This window comes from Alnus glutinosa, chromosome 14 (assembly GCF_958979055.1).
Source record: "Alnus glutinosa chromosome 14, dhAlnGlut1.1, whole genome shotgun sequence".
NCBI classification, from domain to species: Eukaryota; Viridiplantae; Streptophyta; class Magnoliopsida; order Fagales; family Betulaceae; genus Alnus; species Alnus glutinosa.
The window spans coordinates 6,021,004-6,042,292 of NC_084899.1; the positions used below are offsets into that span (position 1 = coordinate 6,021,004).

Genomic DNA, 21,289 nt, shown 5'->3' on the forward strand with positions numbered 1-21,289 from the left:
GACTATGAAACAGATACTATTATTTTCATTTGAAATTGAGATGATGTTATTATATATACGGAAAAAGTAAAAAGAAGCTGTTGTAAAATGAATTTAAATAAAAAAAAAAATTAGTTGTCTAAATTAAGAAAAAGTTTAAAAAGAGCTGTCTAAATGCAATAAAAGCGCCTATTATTCAGCTTGACTTTTTATGCTTAATTAATTGGATTGGCATCAACGGACTACAAGTCGAAATAATATTCTACTTTTTTTAAAAAAATAAATTATATTTTATTCAATTTTTTAAAATTTTATCTTACAAAGTCAAACATCGTAATTCGCACAATAAATTTAAATAATATTCGGATTCAACATCAAACCAAACATAAGAAAATCGACTTTAATTTGAACCTTCGTTTATTATCGCCTAGTTGACTTGGTCTCTTTTAATACGATAGGTCGTTACCACAATTTTATTTTTTTTATTTTTTTTTTCTATTAAATGAGTGGCAAAGCGAAAGAGGAGGATTACAGCTTTACAGGGGGGATTACAAAGGGGACCGGAGCCATTTCTCCTTGGAAGTTCCTCACCCTTTGCAAAAATGTCCGGAACTTGTCTGCTACTTCAGTTCTTATCCCTCACCTGCTTACTTTCACAGTTCTTTCATACTTGCCTCGGCGATGTCGGCACGGCGGCCTGGTATTCTCCCCCATATTTACGTAAGTACCCTCACCTATATACATATCTCAAAGCCGTCATCAATTCATTCACTCCATGATCTTACACAATAATTTTCTGATCGTTTATTATATATATATAGCCACGGCATGTTATGGAAGCGACCCCTCTCCATTCCCATCAAGCAATTTGTTTGCGACGGCCGGTGACGGAATATGGGACAATGGCGCGTCGTGCGGGAGGCAGTACTTGGTGAGGTGCATCAGTGCTTCAAAAAGGGATGTTTGTGTTAAAGACCAGACAATTCAGATTAAGATTATCGATTATTTTGGTTCAGCGCCTTCTTTGCCGTCAATTAATGGCACCACCATGGTTTTGTCCAAGACTGCTTTCGAGACTATAGCAAATGCAACCGTTGCTGATAAATTCATCAATATTGAATTTCAACAGTAATTTTCTTCTTCACCTTGATCACCCTGCTAATTAATCTGCTTCAATTCTCATTATAACAAACACATCCCATGCATTGAATTTTCTTTTCTTTTCTCTTTCCTTTATTCCCACCTAATCCTATGCCGACATTGAATCAACTTTTAACTACTGTTCTGAAAAAAAAAAAAAAAGAAAAGGTGTTGAGACTTTAAAAATAAATTGAAGGATGATTTTCTTACAATATATATATATATATGATCATTTCCAAGTTGAATAGAAATATTTTTTGTATATATACTTGTCTTTAGTTCTATGGCGTGCAATATTAATATATAAATATTCTCGTTTGAAATTTTTTCTTTTATATAATGTTTGAATTATTATTATTATTATTATTTTAATTTTGTTTTTTGAATTATTTTTTGAAAGATAGTGTATATATTCCGTGTAGGGTATGATATGCGAAATGGCGTTGGATTGATTTGTCTCTCAACTTTCAATGGATGAATGATGAAGAAATGCAATTCTAGAACCTTTTGATTGGGGATTTGTATTTGTAAGATTTTTTTTATATATATATTTCAATAACGCGTATATAATATATCTCATGTGTCAATTTTTACTAAATAAATCAAAGGGGAGAACCTTTCGTTATCGCGGAACTTTCTTGCGTGTCTTTGGTGTTGGAAACTTCTGCATCAACTAGCTAGTCCTCGGCACTTGCCAACCCCTTACGCAAACGGCGAATTGTTAACATCAAACAGTAATATTAAATAACAGAGAAATGCTACGCGCTCGATATCACTCGCACACTTTCGAGTGTATGTTTCTTGGCGTGTTAATAAAAATTATCATTAGGTAGGGATATAGTACGTTTACAATTTTTATATAATTTTAATAAAATTTTTTTTTTTATATAATTTTAATAATTTTTTTTTTAAAAAAAAAAATTAATCACTGAATATGTAAGATTCACATGTAAGAAAACAAATCCAATAATTAATATTGAATTTTATATCTAATGGTAATTTTCACCGTCATGTCAGAGAGTATAAATTTAGATCAAGAGTGTTTAACATTTTTCTAAATAATATTCATGTAATTAACTTTCAATTTTTTTTTTATTTATTTATTTTTTTTTTTAAAAAAAAAAAAAAGAATGATGGTCGTTTTTGTTAAAATTTTTGTTTGTCTTGCATTTTTTATTTTAAAAACAAATACATTGACATAATAATGCTACATACTACACTTTCATCTTTCCCTTATTTTATTGAGCTGATTTGAAAGTGCTCATCAACTATTGAGTTTTGAGGAAAATGATATTTAGCTCTTAGGTTTTTATCGATTTGAATTTAGCCTTTGAGTTTTTAATTTCAAGAATAAGGATGGTCTTTAGGTAGGGATGTAAATAAATCAGTCCGTTCGACAGCCCGCTCGATACCCGCTCGGTTTAGCCCGATCCGAACTCGAGCTCGATACTGTAGAAACTTAATCGTTACTGTAAAAACCCGCTCGATTTGTAAGTGATACATACCTGACTCGCTCGACAAAACTCGATAGGGGCTCGCGAGCTTATCTCGTTTAAAGCTCGACCGGATCGCTCGCCCGACTCATTAGCTCGTTCATATCTTACATATATATTAGTAAATAGTAAATATAGTATAATATATATAGTGTTACATATTAATTATAATACTTTGATAACAATATTTAGTATGTTAAATTAACATATTAAGTTATTAATAGTTAGTATATAACAATATAACAATATTAAATAGTTAGCATATATATATATATATAAACACATATATCACACCACACATGGTTAACAATAGTTATATATTATACTTATATTTTAGTTACTTAGTTATATAGAATATATTAGACTTACTATTTGTTCATGTTATACATATACCATAGTTTATACTTTCTACTTATATATAATAACATATTGTTAATTTGTTACTTATAAACTATAGTTATGTCCTATATTTTATAATATGCCTTATATAGTTACATATTATATATTTTTGTTATTAATAAATGCATAGAGGTTGTTCATAAACTTGGGTTTGAATTCTGTTTTGATTACTCATTGAAAAATTTAATAGTCTACATCGAACTCTAATTGAGCCGAGCTTGTCCAGTAACCCGGCTCGGCTCGAATGTCATTTTCAACGAACTCGAGCTTGAGCTCGAGCTCGCCCGAGTTTTAAACGAGCTAAGCTTGAACATGCAATTTATAGCTCGGCTCGAATTCAAGCTCGACTATTTAGGCTCGACTCATAAATGAGCCAGTCTTGAAATCTTTAAACTCGACTCAGCTCGGCTCGATTACATCCCTATCTTTAGGTTTTGCCAAAATTTTAAATAGGTCATTCTATCACTTTTCTATCAAGATGAATAGTTTATCATATGTCACATATATCTCAATTAACATAATAATGTTCATATCAACACCTAATATGAATGTCATATTATTAAGAGTCAAATCATTTATAAAAAATTAATAATATAACAATTTTTTTTTTTTTTTAAAAAAAATTTCTTTTTTTATATCTTAATATCCTAGATTTGTAGTATTAGAGAAAAAATATTAACTTTGTTGCTGAGATAGATCCTGGTGTGTCAGAGGAGATACACGTGAAAATAGAAAATTGTTAACTTTGACGGTAAAGTGATCATAGATGGACCAATTTAAAACTTAAGGATTTTATTCTTAAAATTGAAAATTCAAAGATTAAATTCAAATAAGATGAAAATTTAGGGGTTAAATATGATATTTCCCTTATTTATTTATTATTTTATTTTTTAATAGGATTGATGGGCAGGCATACAACCAGAAATTTTTATTAGAGAGGATCAATACGTGAATGAAAAATATATTAAGATACAACGCCAAAATATTAAAATAAAATATATCAAAATAGGAGGTCAAATAATTAGTCTAGATTATATCCAACATTGCCGAGAGCCAAGGAAAGAAAAAATGTTTTAAAGACTTAAGAAATGAAGCCATCTTCATTTACGTTACTGTCATCCATGACAAACAAATGGAACAAAGAAAACCGCAAAAGTAAAAAGACAAACAACCATTTGAAAAAATTTAATAGTTGTTTATGTAAGAATATATAATTTAAGAAAGAGATCATGAGAACAAGAAAGATAAACATAAAATTAAGGTAGTTCGGTTTATGATTTATATCTACACGTCAAAGCCTTTTCTTTGGTTACATCTTTCCTTAATGTATTTGATTGTATACAAGACTTTATTTTTAGAGAAATAGTCTAAACATTACAAGTCTCTTCTACTTCTACACTAATAATAATTTATCATCTTGTAACTCTTGTCTTTTGAGTGTATGTAACTTTTGTCTCTTGAATGCTTGTAACCTCTGTCTCTTGAGTTCTTGGAACTGTTGTCTTAATACGCCTCCGCAAACCCAATGGTATAACGCAAACGTTGAGGTTTGATCTTGAACATCAAAGGGCTAGAAGAAGAAAAAAAATGGTTACAATGGCATGAATTGGAACATCGGTTTCTATGACCAAAATTTGGACTTCAACGACTATGGTCGAGACTTGTACATCGGCGACTTTGGCCGGCATTGGCTATTATGGCCAGAATTTGGACATTGGCAACTTTGGCCGGAAGCGGCTACTATTGCCAGAATTGAGCCAACTATAAGCATGAAACCTCTTTGGGCATTTTTTTTATTTTTTTATTTTTTCAACAAGAGAGAATTGGGTGGTGGTATTTGCTAGTAAAGGAAACAATGGCAATGCGGTATGTCATCTTAACAAAGAGAGAGACTCACATGGGTGTGGGGTGGGCACAAAATGAGAAAATATAGAAGAATGAGAAAACTCAAGAAAAAAAAAAGGCACACGATGAATATTTTTGGGGATTTTGATTTTGGTTATGATTGAAGATGAAAAATAATGAGTGAAACCCCCCAAAAAAAAAAAAAAATTGGCACAAGATCGAATACTGACGTTAGCCTATAGCTCTGATATCATATAAGAACTAATAAAAATTTAAAGAGAGATAAAGGAAAGAGAAGAAACATAGATTTTTTGTAGTTCGACCTATGCCTTACATCCACACGTCAAAGCCTTTTCTTTGGCTACATATTTCCTTAATATTTTTAATTGTATACAAGACTCAATTTATAGAAAAAGAATCTAAATGTTACAAGTCTCTTCTACTTCTACACTAATAATAATTTATCATCTTGTAACTCTTGTCTCTTGAGTGCATGTAACTTTTGTCTCTTGAATGCTTATAACCCTTGTCTCTTGAGTTCATGTAACTCTTGCCTCAATAGTTTAATCACTAGGTAGCGTTTGGCATCTTTACTAATTTCATTGCATTCACAAGTTTTTCTAGGGATCAAAATACATTCTACAATTTGCACCTTAATAAGACTGGGGTCTGGGAGGAGACATGGCCGGCCTATACCAGTCTCCTCTTGTTTCGTCTCTGCTAATGGACACTGTCACATTAATCCAGTAGAATAAAGGTAAAATGTGGATATAGTATATAGAATTATTCTAACAAACAATTTAAAACACAAAATACTTTTAAAAAATAAAAAAATAGTTTTCACATTTATTTATCATTTAAATATTTTTTAAAAAATCAAAACAAAAAATATCCCACAAAAGACAAGAATAAACATACCCTTTCTTTACCTATGTAAAAAAAAATAATGGTTAAATACTATTTTGATACTTTAGATTTTGCAAGTTTTTCAAACAGTTTTCAAAATTGACATTTTTTATAGCTGGATTTTGCAATTTCTTTTTTAGAAAGGTTTGGTTGCATCTCTGTAAATTTCTTGTAAAATATTTATTTTTTCTTTACAGATTTAATGGTAAATTTGCAAAAAAAAAAAAAAAAGTACAGGAAAGTGATATATGTACGTGTAACATGTTTCTCTTTTTCTTTTTTCTTTTAAATGATCCGTTAAAAAAAATTAATGGCAATTCACAAATTCGTGTGCCACTTCAAATCACGCCATACATCAATTTTTTTTATTGAAAAATGTTTTTTTTTTCTTTTTTTTCATCTTTTGTATATTTATGTAATTATGTGCAGTTTTTTTACAAAGAAAAATGATATAAATAAATCTCATACAAATCTTATTTTTAAATTTACCATTATATTTATGCGATTCATAATGGATTTCATAAATTCAATAGTAGATTTAAAACTTAAATGTATAAAAATATATATGAGATGTATGTCTTATTTCTCTTAAACCAATTATTAAATTTGTGTACGCATGAGTTTTAAAAATTTAATAGTTAATTTGTAAAAAGATGGGCAGCATCAAACAATTATGCCAAAATAAATAAAAACGTGAACGACTGAGAGATGGTGCACCTCCGGCCCTCTTTCAGCAGAGCCCCAATCTTTTCGGGTGCGTCCCACCGCCGTGTTCAGCCGTTGTTGCTTGGTATATTGACTCGGCAATTCTGGCTGTCATTGGTATTCTCAGTTCCTGGATTGCAAAACTAGAGCTAGAGGCCGGTTAATGGGTTTGCCGAGTAAAACTAAAATATCCCAAGTATATATGTAAGTTTTCTGGTTAAAAGATCAAATCAGAGTATATAATTCTTGGCATTTAAAGGCCAACAAGCTAGGAGATGATCTTCATTTGGTTTCTCAAGAAAAAAGAAGATGATCAGCTAATGCAGAAATTAATGCAAAATCAGAAATTATTAAATCACTTTGATTTCAACAAGATTCTTCAAAACCATGAGATTTTCGCAGAAAGAGGTGCACTTTTTGAATAGCCGCCTATTTAGAATCCAAATGCATGTCCGTATCAGTTTACCCACCCGTAGCTATCCGGTTGGATTTGTATGAAGGACTTTTTTTCTTCAAACAAACAAGGGAGGAGGTAAGTGATCAAAAAGAAAAAGAAAATAATCTTTTCCAGGTTAAATACTTAATTGTTTCATGTGATTTAAAATTTTTATTTTTTGTTCCTTCAGTTTTTATTTTTGTCATAAGAGGAACATGTGCTATGTGAAAAGATGGAAACGGTACATCTGTTTATTTTTTCGTCCTAAATTAACGTCCCGTCATGTCATCCTACACGTATTAGCGTACGTGTGCGACACTTATCCCCAGAACCATATCAGCGTTGAAGTCTCTACTATATATATATATATATATATATATATATATATATATATATATTATTTTAAGAACTTAATAAAAAAGAAAAAAGAAAAAGAAGAAGTGGTTCAGCCACCCCTTTGAGCCACATGAGGGTATTTTAACCAATGAGCCACCCCAAGGCCAATTTTGAGCCACCCCCATGATCCAAAAGTGAAAAAAAGAAAAGAAAAAGAAAATACGACTTGGCCTTTGGGGTGGTCAAAACTGGCCTTAAGTCACTCATAGATTTTATTTTATTTTATTATTATTTTTTTTAAGTCCTTAAAATATATATAGTAATCACGTCAGCGCTAACATGGCTCTGAGGACAGGTGTCATACAGGTACGCCGACACGTGTAGAATGACATGGACGGATGTTAGTTTATGACAGAAAAATAAACGGAAGTACCATTTTCGTCTTTTCCTATAGCACATGTACCTCCTATGATAAAAATAAAAACTGATAGGACAAAAACTAAAGTTTTAAAACCACATAGGTGTGTAAGGTATTTAACCCAAAGAAAAAAGTAATGCATGGTTTGAGGGAAAGAATGGTCAAATTAATCAACTTATTTTCGACATGCATTTATTTATTTATTGAACAAACAACATGTGCTATTATAAATTCTGAAAAACCCCAAGGCTTACATATTGAGAAATAGAGGGACATGACTCTCTACACTCTAAGCCAGAAGAATCTTACTTAAAAAATAACTGCATAAACAGAAACAACAAACCTTACCAGAATTATATTTGAGTCTCTCTTACATTTACACTCACTCTCAAATAAAAGTGGGTTGATCTAGTATTTAGCCAACAAAAATTTCAATAAAATTTGAGCAATACACAGACAGACTGTACGTGAGAAATAAGGGGAATATACAACACAAAACAGAAAAAAAAAAATCCAAAAAAAGGCTACTGACAATAGAGATAGCAGCGGATTCCGCCGGAGACGGCTACGCATGGAGGACACGCACCATCACCAATACCATCCAGCCGTAGATCGACCATCGTAGATCCCATTCAACACCGTGCAAGGCCAGAAAAGGCGGAGCGTGGCCATCACGCGCGCCAAAGAGCAAAAGGCTCTCTGGCGTGTGTAGGCCATGCGTCGGACATTGACGACCGACGTGGCTTGTGCTACCGGCGACTGGAGTGGACGACGACAAGGATCGCGACTGAGGGGCTTGTGTCTTAAAAAAAGCAACAGAGTTATGTAGATCTGGTTCCAAAGTTGAAGATGAAAATTTGAAAAAACCTTCCAAACAACTATCATTAAACGACACGATTACCGCCACACTCCCAAGTTAGAACACCTAAATTTTAGTCTTCTTGCCAGAAACAAAACAAAGAAAAAGAAAAAACATAAATACAAACCTCCATAGCTTAATAAGTTCAGGGAAAAGACAGCTACCACCGAATCTATTGGGAGAATAAAAGCTTTACGGTCTTAATAACCGAAAGAAATCTATCCTCCACTAAAAAAAAAAAAAACACAGAAAGAAAATAAAACACTTTAGTCAAAAAGATTAAGTAACAAGACGAGCTAGGGGGCGTTCTCACTCTCTTTCAGTCTTATTACTTGGTTTTGACTGCTCAAAAACATTTTGAATCAAGGCGTAACCAGTCAACACGCAAGTCCACAATCAGACAACAGATTCCCTAACAAGGCACATGTGTCGTGTAGTTTTTGAAAGACAAAAGTTTGGCCCCTTCTCTTTTCAATTTTTATTATTTTTTTTTCTTATATTTTTTTTTTAAGTATTATATATATATATATACACACACACATGTATAGCTATTTTATTAATATTGATATGGCTTTTAACAGAATTCTGTCAAAAATTTATATATTTTATTCTAATCAACACGTGTTGCTATTTTATTAATACTGACATAGCTTCTAACGGAATTTGTCAAAAAATTTTTTAACAAAATTTAACTCCAATAATCAATTTGTAAATTAAGTCAACAACAGAGATCTCTGAATTGATTTTAATATTAGAGGGAGCGATTTGTAATTTATGTCAACCACAAAAACCAATGGTAAAATTTTCTATTTTTCTTACTCGTCTATGCCATTTGCATGAATGTAATGTGACTTTGAATAGAAAAATAATATTTGTACACATTTTTTTTTTTTTTTTTTTTTTTTTACATAATTTCACATTTGGTATGAGATCCATTTTATACGCATGGATCCCATGTCAAATGTGAGAGCACAGAAAAATAGAGTGAGATCTCGCTGGCACACTCGGCAAGCTCTTTTGTTTAATCTTCTTATCTTGTAGATTACGGAGACAACACTTTCAGAAAAGACAAGTCATCAAACCAAAAATTGCATCCACCGACAAAGTTAAATATGTTTTATTATTGCATTTGGACTTGTTATCGTTATATTTGGAAGGAAAAAAAAAATAAAACCAGGGTCTCAAATCGTATGTACTTATAGTTATTGTTTGCTTTCTGTAAATTTTCCACAATTTTAGATATGTGGGCGAGCTGAATGAGCAAGGGATAACGTGGATCTCGAGAAGGTTTCTTTTGCATGTGTTGTATAGTTTTGGGTATCCTAGTTGATATATCATGATGTGCATGTATGACGGTAATTGTGGTGTACATCTTTTTGAACACTTGATGTATCTGAGTTGAACTGTTATGTAATGCATGTAATGTTATTAGTGATTTAGAGCTCTAGTGATTATCTTTTATGATGTTGTTAATACATATTGCATAATAACTAAGGGTGGTTGTTCCATGGCATGTATTAATTAATTGGTTTGACATGTAATACCATTAGCATTTTTTAAACATTTTCGATACTTCAAAACAGCATAAATTACATAGTTTGATAATTTGCAATTTTTTTTATTTTTTTAAAAAAAAATTGTAGAGATCTTGATCCATCTCAGATATTCTAAAACTACGTTTTTTTGTTGTTTGTTGTTGATGTCATTGATATCTTGGTAGCTAGACGCGTAGCATGATCCATTGAACCACAGGTCTGATACCATTACTTCATTAGGCTCGTAAACATAGTAATTTAAATTGAACCTTTTGGTAGGATCAGGGGAGGAGCCACCTTAGGCCTTGGGCCTGGCCCCCCAGGCCCAAGGTGTTCCCCCAAGAAACAAAAAAAAAAAAAATTAAAAAAATCTAAAAAAAAAGAATTTAAAATTTTATCACTAATTTTTTTTTTTTTTTTTTTTTTTTTTTTTTTTTTTTTTTTTTGTAGTTTTGGCCCCCCATATATATATTTTCAATTTGGCTCCCCTAGTTTGCAAAAGCTGGCTCCGCCCCTGGGTAGGATTGCTTGGAAGAGTGAGACCCAGCTGAAGCTCCATGTCTAATCCAACAAGAGAAATGCTAGAGCTACTAAATCTTTTACTAAGAGATGGATACTAAGATGATATGGAGCTTATTTATTGGTATATGTTCAAAACAATTAATAAAACGAAATGCTACAAGTACCAATGAATAAGCTTCACATCATCTTAGTACCCTTTTCTTAGTAAAAGATTTAGTACTTCTAACATTTTTCATCCAACAATAACAAAATAATAACTACCCAATATAATAAGAACTAAGAACAAAATTTAAAAAGAAAAATAGAAAAAAATAAAAGGAAGAGTGAATAAGTTAAGAGATCTGGGTTTCTTCCTAGTGGGGATTTTAATATAGAGAGAGAGGGAGGGATAGGCAGACATTGACAGAGAATAGAAGCTGGGGCTGGGCTTCTATGCTCTGTTTTCAAGATTTGTGTTCAAAAGAGAGAAGGGAGATTGAAAGATGAGAAAGAGACTCTAGCGTGGACGTTAGAATAAATTTTAGACGTTAGAGGAGAGAGAATTTATAGTGAAGTCCATTTAAAAACATGTGAGAGGTACATGTTAAAATAACACATGATACTTTATTAGACTGGGTTAAAACAAATTTTCTTCGATCCAATTTCTATCCATCCAAAATAATCTACACCCCCGCATGGGCAGCATCAAGCCCACAAAATGAATCATTTTACACATAAATCCTTGAATACGACGACGAAGTTCGATGCCCACGTCGTCAAACCCTTCTTAACCTCCTTTTTTTCATCGTCCTTCCTACTTGTAAAGGACATTTGTAAAAAATTTCTTACAAATCAAATTTTAAAAGTATTATATGTTTATTAACATGTAATTCTCAAATACTTTTTTTTACTTTTTACATACTTTTTTAATAATTAAAATACACATGTCTCTCTATCTCTTGTCCGAACCCTTTCGCCATCTCAAAGTTTCGGTCCTAATGCTCCTCATCCACAGGGCCACATTCCATAACTAGGCTATATTGGGCCCAGTCTTAATACACCGAAGCGGCCCAAATTCTCAGGCCCGACAAAAGCCCAACCCAACAAACAACCGGAAATCCAAAAATTTAGATCCGGGTCCCACTCCACGTGTAATCAGGATCATGCAGGTGCGCTGTACGCACCCTGCGCCGAATAGATAAGACTCATTCCTTTCCTGCTCTCTGGACTTCGTCGCTAACAAAGTAACAAGTATTCCGATCGGCTCCTTCGATAAGTTCATTGACTTTTTGTTTGAGTTTCTTTGCAAATTCAGGTATTTAATCCCAAATTTCCCTCACTGAATTCTAATAAGCAAATAATTTAATGGAAATTACCAAATAATCAATGTATTGAGAGATTCACCGGACTTTGTTTGGTTGCTGAGAGGCCTGAGAAAGAGAAACGAATTGCAATTCGAATTTGTGTGAGAAATTTGAAATTTGAAATTTGCGAAGTCTTTTGCTGCTTCGATTGTTTCTTCCTTTTCTTCTCAATCAAACGGAGGGGTAGGGTTTTGGTTGAATCTCAGTTGCTTGGTTTAGCTTGCGAATTGATCAAATTTATGGTGTTTTGATCTTCCTGTATTGGTAATTGAGCTCAATTTTAGGGTTTTGGAGGCTCTATTCGTCGAGAAAGTCACCATCGATGAAAGGGGAAGTGCAGCTAGAGCCAACAGGTGGAGGGAGCCCTAATGACTCCGATCCTCTGTTAGAGAACCAGGCCGATTCACCACCAGGGAGCTCTAGTGAAATCAATGATGAAGATATCGAGACCGGTGCGATTCCGTGCTGTCGCATTTGCCTCGAGAGCGATGGCGAGCCAGGTGAACATTCTTTGTGAAGCACTTAGATTTTGTTTCTGATGAATTTTGATCTAAATTAGAGCTCTATTGGAATCATAGATAAAATTTGATTATACTCCTTGGAATAATGGCTTGTGGGCTACATCTAAAATGCAGATATCACATTGATGGTTCTCTTCTAGTTCCATTTTATCCTCAAAACTGTCACACGCGCACACTGCGCACAAAACACCAGATATTCATATTGTGAGGGATTCTTTGTTTTGACATTGAGGGATGAGTTATTGTTGTCATGTTGTGATCTTTGAGCATGAGTTGATGTTGTAATTTCAAACTATGAATCAAAAAAGTACCATAGCTCAGTAAAAGTTGAAGAAATCAGCTAAGAAAAGATAGGAAGAATCACACTCAGCTTTATGGCAAGTGTTCATGGCGCGATTTCTGATGGATTATTAATCAGAAGAGATTGAAAAAGTACAATGAGCTCAGTTAGAGTTCAGATTTACTGACAGAAGAATTAAAAAAAGAACCCCCTTTACTCTTAGCTTTTAATCAGTTTTGGCATCCCTTCCCAATGAGCTTTAGCTCATATGGTACTTCCACCCTTTGTAGCAAGGTGGAGGGTGTGGTGGTTCAAGTCCCACCGGGTGTGTGTAACTTACTGATAAAAAAAGGAAGTTTTGGAAGAATCACACTCAGCTTTATGGCAAGTGTTCATGGCGCGATTTCTGATGGATTATTAATCAGAAGAGATTGAAAAAGTACAATGAGCTCAGTTAGAGTTCAGATTTACTGACAGAAGAATTAAAAAAAGAACCCCCTTTACTCTTAGCTTTTAATCAGTTTTGGCATCCCTTCCCAATGAGCTTTAGCTCATATGGTACTTCCACCCTTTGTAGCAAGGTGGAGGGTGTGGTGGTTCAAGTCCCACCGGGTGTGTGTAACTTACTGATAAAAAAAGGAAGTTTTGGCATCCCTCATTCCTAATTCTGGATGAAGTTTCAGAATATTGGAGTAGCGCGCGTTTTGTTTTTCCCTTCCTTTAGAGGGTCCGTCCTGGATTAATATTCTTGGCAAACATTGTATGTAGTTACATAATATATATACATACACGCACACACTCCAGAATATGTACTTGTTACTTTGGCATACATCGCTTTCTCTTGGTCTAATGGTTGTTGTTCAATTTTGTAGAGGATGAATTAATATCTCCATGCATGTGCAAAGGCACTCAGCAGTTTGTTCATCGTTCATGTCTTGATCATTGGCGTTCAGTAAGGGTAAATACTGTTGTTTTGGCTCTTATGAATATGATAACTTGCAATCCAATTACTGCAAGCAGGGATTCTTTTAATAATTGGTCTTATAATGATTTTTTCCCCTTTTTTTTACAGGAAGGATTTGCTTTTTCACATTGCACCACATGCAAAGCTCAGTTTCACCTTCGACTTACAGTTTTTGAGGACAACTCTTGGCGTAAAATAAAATTCAGACTTTTTGTGGCAAGGGATGTCTTCCTTGTATTCTTAGCTGTACAAACTGTGAGTATTCTTATCTTGCTGACTTTTTAGTGAATGTGTTCAGAAAGATGCCATTCTTTACCAATCAAACATTTCATCTGTATTATAAATGGATTCATCCTCATTTATTAATCAATCGGTTCTAATGTTATGTTTTTTATCGTGTAAAAGAAAATGAATAACATTAAAAGCTGTGAGGATTTTTTTTTTCCTTGTCTTCTCTTCTTTAGTATCCAACTTGTTCAGTTATTGCTGGTTCAGTGACAAATAAATTGTGTGGCCTGTTTTAATTAGCATTGCCCCCCCTTCCCCCCACATGGAAATCTAGTCTCAACAAATTGAAGTCCTAAATAGATTTTCTTGGCTTTCACTAAGTACTTCTGTAGGGTTTTGATTTTAATATAACATGCTTTTGAGATCTGGAATTAAGTTTCTTTTTTCTTTTATGTAAAGCTGATGATTTGTTTGGCTTAAAGCATTCTAACAAAGACCCTCAAAAGTTTCCCTCTTAAAATATACATGTTTCCAGGTAATTGCTGCGATGGGTGGCTTTGCATACATAATGGATAAAGATGGGGCCTTCAGGAACTCCTTCAGTGACAGTTGGGATCGAATTCTGTCAAAACATCCAATACCTTTTTATTACTGTATAGGTAAATGTTTGCTTCAGCAGTTACTTGTATATATATTTAATTTACATGCTGAGATTAAAAATCCTGTTCATAATTTTCATTCTCATAAACATGGTTAGTAGTTATATCTAAAGCCAAACACAAACGTAATGCTTGTGTCATGTCTGTGTCTATTGCAGTTTGTCTTATTTTCTCCTATGGAGTTGCTACCACCAACTTGCTTTGATATATGTTCTCTCTTGTTTTTAATTAATATCTTGGATATAATCACAAGAAACTATTGTTTACAGATGTGTGCTCAAAGACGTTTATTTATTTGTTTGATAAGTAAATCAATCTCAATAGAAAGAAAAGGAGAGAGCCCTTGATCTCATTCCACGACACATTTTGTCTTCTATGGAACTACTGAATGCTTGGTATTGATCAGTGATATGTTTTCAATGTTCTGACTCTATATATAAATACTACCAGGGGTACTGGCCTTCTTTGTGCTGATTGGATTTTTCGGGCTTATACTACATTGCTCCTCCCTTAATGGTAACGACCCGCGGATGGCTGGCTGCCAGAATTGCTGTTATGGGTGGGGCATCTTGGATTGTTTTCCTGCATCTATGGAGGCGTGTTTTGCCCTGGTTGTAGTTTTTGTTGTCATCTTTGCCATTCTTGGAATAGCTTATGGTTTCCTTGCTGCCACCATGGCCATTCAGCGGATCTGGCAAAGACACTACCACATCCTTACCAAGAGGGAGCTCACTAAGGTAAGCTCTGAACACAGTTTTCCTGTACAGTATGGTCTTTGTACTATAGAGTTATTAGTTGGCCGAGAACTTAGCTTTCTTGGAATCTGCCCCACCCATCGCCGGTTGACTTTCAACCTACAAATGGACTCAATGTTTTAGATATTGGATCGTTTCTACTGTCAGCTTTAAATATTAAATAATTTTTAACATTTGCAGGAGTACATAGTGGAGGATCTTCGTGGTTGTTATACTCCACCAAAACTGGATCCAGAACATGAAGCACGTCTGAGAATGCTTAAGCTTTTATAGTAATGGAAGCGGAAGTGAATTTATGTCTTTTTCAAGTGTTTTTAAAATTAATCAGCATATGAGAGCTGCAATGTGTATTTGCTCCCCAACTTTGTTTAATACAGTGGGGAGTAAGGAGAATGGTCTTGTGTTGTGAGTGCTCACCGAGGTACGTACCTGATCTTGCAAAGCTGACTGAAAATGATTTGAAAATGCCCTTACATAACCATCTGTGCAGATATTCTAGATTTTCATTTCTTTTAATGTATACTTGGTCAGCCATTGTTAAAACCTTTAAATTGAGCAAAATGCCTCAGAATATCTCCATTTACAGTCTGGAAGGGCCATTCCAGTTTGTTTAACTCGAACGGAGAAACAAGTCTAAACGAGCTGTTCTTCGAGTATACCTCTTCAGGTCCTCATAGTAGTTCGTCTAAATTAGGGCACTACTCTTGTAACTATAATTTGTGTTACAACCAAATACTATGAGATGTCTGAGCTGCCATGGCGTCTAGAAGAATGAAAGTCTGCGTTTACAATGTTTGACATTATGAGCTTAAAAAATACTGTAATGGAGGAATACCTTTTTCCCCCTCAATATATATTTTCTTTCGCCTGTAGCTGTAGGGTATGTTTAAGTTGATCATTTGCCAATTTCGTTCTAGTATCTGCGTAAGCATTCCATCCGGTAAACGTTTGGGCAAAATGAGTTGTTATAATCCAGTCAATTGATCTCAAGCGTCACACTGGGCTGGAGAAGCATGTGTAGGCTCAATGCATTGAATGTGTGATTGTCCTTGAGCTTGTTTTACAAGCCTAGCCAAACAAACGGGTTGTTAAGTTTGGATATGACAGTCAAAAATTATCATCCATGTGAATAGCAGCGGAGAAAATATCCCTTCGACAAAGAGCCCATACCGATCACCTGGTCGAAGAGTGTCCGAGGTGACATGGTACCTCCAACCAGCCTAAATCTTAGGAGCAGCGACTCAGCACAACAATTGCAACTTTACCAAAACATAGACCTCATCCTACAGCAAAACCATGAAATGATGCAACAATATCGAAGGCAAAACCCAGAGCCGTCACGTCACAGCTAGCAAGGACCATCTCTGATCAAGAAGGGAAAGCAAATAGGGAAGATCAAGATCGTGAAAGCGGTACGGGGAGCCAGGAAGTGAAGGTCCAACCACCATCCCCCCAGCAAAATTCAAAGCTCAAGCGTGTTGTGCACCAAACAGAGGGCAATTGTGTAGATACCTGCATAAACGACTTACAAGCCAATTTTGAGGAGATGGTCAAGGCAGTAAATGGAAAACACTCCTCTATCGTCGAGAGCCTGCTTCAGGGGACAAACTTCCTATACTATTATTGTTTATGCAACTACAAAAGACGTCATACAAGGCATTCACTCCTAAGGTTGAATAAATAAAAGTTAGACCACCAAAAGTTCTTGCTGACCTCATGGGTAGTAGTCCAAAAACGAGTACAAGTCCTCCTCAACAACATGTATAAAATTTCACAATTTTATAGGTGGATATTTGAGTCCACGGCTCAGCAAGTAAAAACATAGCAACCTTTCTTGTGTGTGATGTAGACTCCATTTTCAAAAAAATTTCTCTTTCTTTTGCAAAGCAACTTTCAAGATCACAATATTTCATAAGGCAGTTTTGTAAATCATACATCTTAGAGAGAGGCTTTTTTTAATAATAAAACCAAAACTACCATTTTATGGAACATGTAGTAATGTAAACAAAACTAAAATCACATGCTACATATCATAATAATTCACATACATGCATATGGAACATAAACATTAACTCATCTCTTTCTTTATTTTGTGAAGCGTTATAACCCCAACTTAATTACAGTGTTTGTTAGTCATTTTCTCTTCCTTTCTAGAATTAGGGTGCTAACTATATATATATTTACCTCACTTAACTAGGTTTTGTTAAGTGTTTCACCCCCACTTAAATGCTTGGTTACTAGTCTTTTCTCCCTCTTCCCATTATCGGGTTCTAAGTGTAATACACCAGTTAATTACTGGGTTGCTAGTCATTTTTTTCTCATTCCTAGCATCGGGGTGTTAAGAGTATCACCCCCACTTAACCATCAGGTTGTTAACTCACATTTTCACAAACTATTTTGTAAAATCACACTTCTCCTTTGAAACCTCTTGTTTTTGAAAAACCTTATCTTTCAAAATTCATTTTCATTTAAAACATGTAAATCTTATGGTAACATAACTTCATATTTATGAACATATTTAAACTTTAGGGCTCAATATCACAATTAAACATGTTCATATCTATACATAATTTAATACAATATGTAAAACATTTTAAGTGATTGGTCAATAAGTTCATACTTACAACTCTCGCTTAATAACTTGATTAAAATCTCTCGGCATGTGATTAGTCTAGGGATGTAAACGAGCCGAGCTCGGACGAGTAGTGCATATCCAAACTTGGCTCATTTAAATTTATCATGAGCTCGAGCTCATAAACGAGTTTTAAAAATTAAGCTCAACTCGGCTCGCAAAAAAGAGATACTGATCCTTTGTAGTAAAGTGATCCAGTTACCATTAGTTCCTAATCTTTATAATTTACATTACTATGAATTGTATACTTATGAATTAGAATTTAGGAATTATGTGACATTATATGACTATAATTTATAGTTATGTCATTATAAGCTTATATATATATATATATATATTATATCCATATGAATTGTTAGATTATATTATATAATTTACACGATTAGATGATACTTAGTCACTAATCATACAAAATAAATGTTATTGTCTTGCTGATATGAATGATGAATCATATGTTTATTACATAATTTACATTATATAATGAAGATACATTATGTCATATTAGTTTATCACCTAAATTCTAAGATTTAGTATCATAGAAACGAGCGAGCCGAGTTTTATATGGGTTTGTATCGTTTAATAATCAAGCATAGTTTCGTGTCTACGAATGGCTCATTTAATAACCGAGTCACGCACGAGTCGAGCATGCTCACAAGTAACTTTGCTTCGTTTACACCCTTAGTGATCACGTTTGTCTACATTACATTATAGCTAAACATTAAGATTTTTATTTGCTAGAAAACTTTATCTATTATGTTCTGGGACACTTCGTTTGATCAAAGTCCTAAAAACCCCAGCCTTATGTTTTGCCCTAATCTCGTTCGATCAAAAGTGATTTTGTTCGAATGAGATCACTTTGCCAAAATAGTTTTTACGTAAAATGTCATCCAAAATTCATTTTTTCTCTTCACCAATCTCATTTTCTACCTCATTCAATCATAATAAACCGATTGCATGCATAAAGTTTATCCCATTAAAAATCTCATTTTTATTACAAATCCTAGTTTTTCACATTTTCTTCATTTTCCTCTAAACTTTCAATACAACTTCGTCATCATATTGACTATGCAGCCCACCACACAACTTTAACATATTTTTACTTCAATATATCTAACAAAACTTTCATTATTCATTTTCTGGGACACTAGTTAATTCTAACATCTTAATAGTTTCTATAAACTTCAAATATCCTATAAATGATAGTAGCATTGTCTATTTAATCAATATTTAGTCATTATAACAATTATAATGCATGTAGTTTAGTAATGAAAAAGCTCACAATTTGAGCTATTCTTCGAAATTTCGTCGTCTGTATAACCTTTGTGCACAATACTTACTAATTCACTCCATATCCTCTCTCAATTTCTTATTTGTTTTGGACACTCATTGTAACACCTCACTCTAAGACTAGGATTAAGGATGCCCTGATTTGGCAGTTTGGGGTTAGTCGTAAGTTCAAAAAGGGGTAGAAAATGGGATTTTTTTACACTTGGGAAGATTCCCTACCAAAACAATCATTTTTTCTATTGGAAAGACCGAACGGTGCTACTCAGCCTTAATGATCAAATGTTGCTTTTAAACGATTGATCGGTACGACACTGAACAATCGATCATTGGCAGTTTGCATGCAAATAAGACTTGACAATTTCAGCATAGACTTGTGGGGGTGAGTTTATTTAAGGGTTTAAGATGAACCCTAGACCCCATTTTGTCACTTTTCAGCCACCAAACCACAGAGAGAGAGAGAAAGAAGGAGGAAAATGAATAATTCTTAGAGGGTTTTAGGATCTCTACTTTTGAGAGAGGTAAACCCTACACCCAAGTTTGATTCTTTTCAAGTTTTATACTTGTTTAAGGCTCCTGTTTAGTTTCTATTAGTTTGTGTTTGTGTGTGTGTGTTCACATACACACACACACACACACACACAAACACTAAAACACAAACTAATAGAAATCGTTCATGAATACGAAACTAGGCTCAATTATTAAATGATATAAACCCGTATAAACTCGACTCGACTCGATTAATGTTTATGAATTCGCTCCTATAAGGATTGACTTGCTTATTAAGGCTCGACTCGTATATATATAAGCATAAATTAAGTAACAATTAATAATGGTCAGTATAGATTAAGTAGCAATAATTAATTGGTTATATGTATATTAAACAGTAAAAGTGGATAATATCAATTCTTCTTCTATTAATCATATGATCTAATGACAAATCAGATACTTAATCATATTATTAATGTAATATAATAGGACTATATGATCATGTAATAATTAACATTTATCTATAAAACATATAATCACTATATCATATGAATATAATCGTATGTTCTAAATATTATCATTATATACTTAGAAATCATTAGATCATGTGATCCAAGATCTAAGATCATATGATATAAGTATTATAGTAGATAGTTAGGAATTAAGATAATTACGACTTATAATGATTATACTTACATTACATATATAAGTATGAATTCACATTAATCATATGATACAATGACAATTCTGAAACTTTATCATATTATTTATTGACAATGACAATGTGATTCATATAATTTTAAATTAAGTGATGCAAACACACAAACACACAAACACAAATTAAGCACATGGTTAAGTATGAATCCTTTGACTTTTTCAAGTAAATTCTCAACAATTGAGGAATGATCCATAGTTTCATTGCCATTTCACAATGACATGTGAGCTTTATTATCAAGAGTAGTACTTAAACATTTTTTTCTTTTTCTTTCTTTCTTTTATATATATAAATATTTTGAACATACTTTTCCATTTCCTCTATCATTCTCTCTACAAAGGCATATGCCTCTTCATTGTTAGTTGATTCAGTGACTAATTTCACTGCCATTGAACACAATCTTCTATATCGTTGTGTAACAATTAAATTCACATCCTCTTGCACATTCTCTGTCTTAGTATTTAAGATCTGTCTACTCTTTGCTTCTATTGTCCACCTCTTCAAAATGTACGTATCAGAAATTATCTTTATATCAAGCAAATAAAAAACTTTTAAAGCTTGACAACACACAATTCCAATTTTTTCGAACTTCATGTAACTACATGAGATTATTTAATTGTCACGGTCATAACGTACTTTATACTCTATATATTCGTCATAAAGCCTAACAATATATTCATGCACTAACTAATTCTCATTGCGATGTTTTATTATCGCTGCTAATGCATAGTCATACTCATCGTAAATTTTTTTAAATATCACAGGAGTATACATTTGTGCTGCCTACTTCAACAAATGGGAATTCTTCAATCCCAATGTGGGCAATTTTTGTCTAGCATTATATTC

The 21,289-nt window shown here is 33.4% G+C and overlaps 2 protein-coding genes across 2 annotated transcripts; both read left to right on the plus strand.

The window, feature by feature from the left end:
- The first annotated feature begins 488 nt into the window (after positions 1-488).
- LOC133857607 (EG45-like domain containing protein 2) lies at positions 489-1,752 on the plus strand. Its single transcript, XM_062292876.1, has 3 exons — positions 489-699; positions 801-1,107; positions 1,542-1,752. Exons 1-3 carry the CDS (start codon positions 582-584, stop codon positions 1,546-1,548), a joined length of 432 nt encoding a protein of 143 aa, XP_062148860.1. The 5' UTR covers positions 489-581; the 3' UTR covers positions 1,549-1,752.
- Positions 1,753-11,741: 9,989 nt separating this feature from the next.
- On the plus strand, positions 11,742-15,801 carry LOC133857895 (uncharacterized). Its single transcript, XM_062293270.1, has 7 exons — positions 11,742-11,867; positions 12,201-12,416; positions 13,590-13,675; positions 13,790-13,936; positions 14,445-14,568; positions 15,019-15,305; positions 15,504-15,801. The coding sequence occupies exons 2-7, from the start codon at positions 12,239-12,241 to the stop codon at positions 15,594-15,596; spliced, it is 915 nt and encodes a 304-aa protein (XP_062149254.1). The 5' UTR covers positions 11,742-11,867; positions 12,201-12,238; the 3' UTR covers positions 15,597-15,801.
- Positions 15,802-21,289: the final 5,488 nt, after the last annotated feature.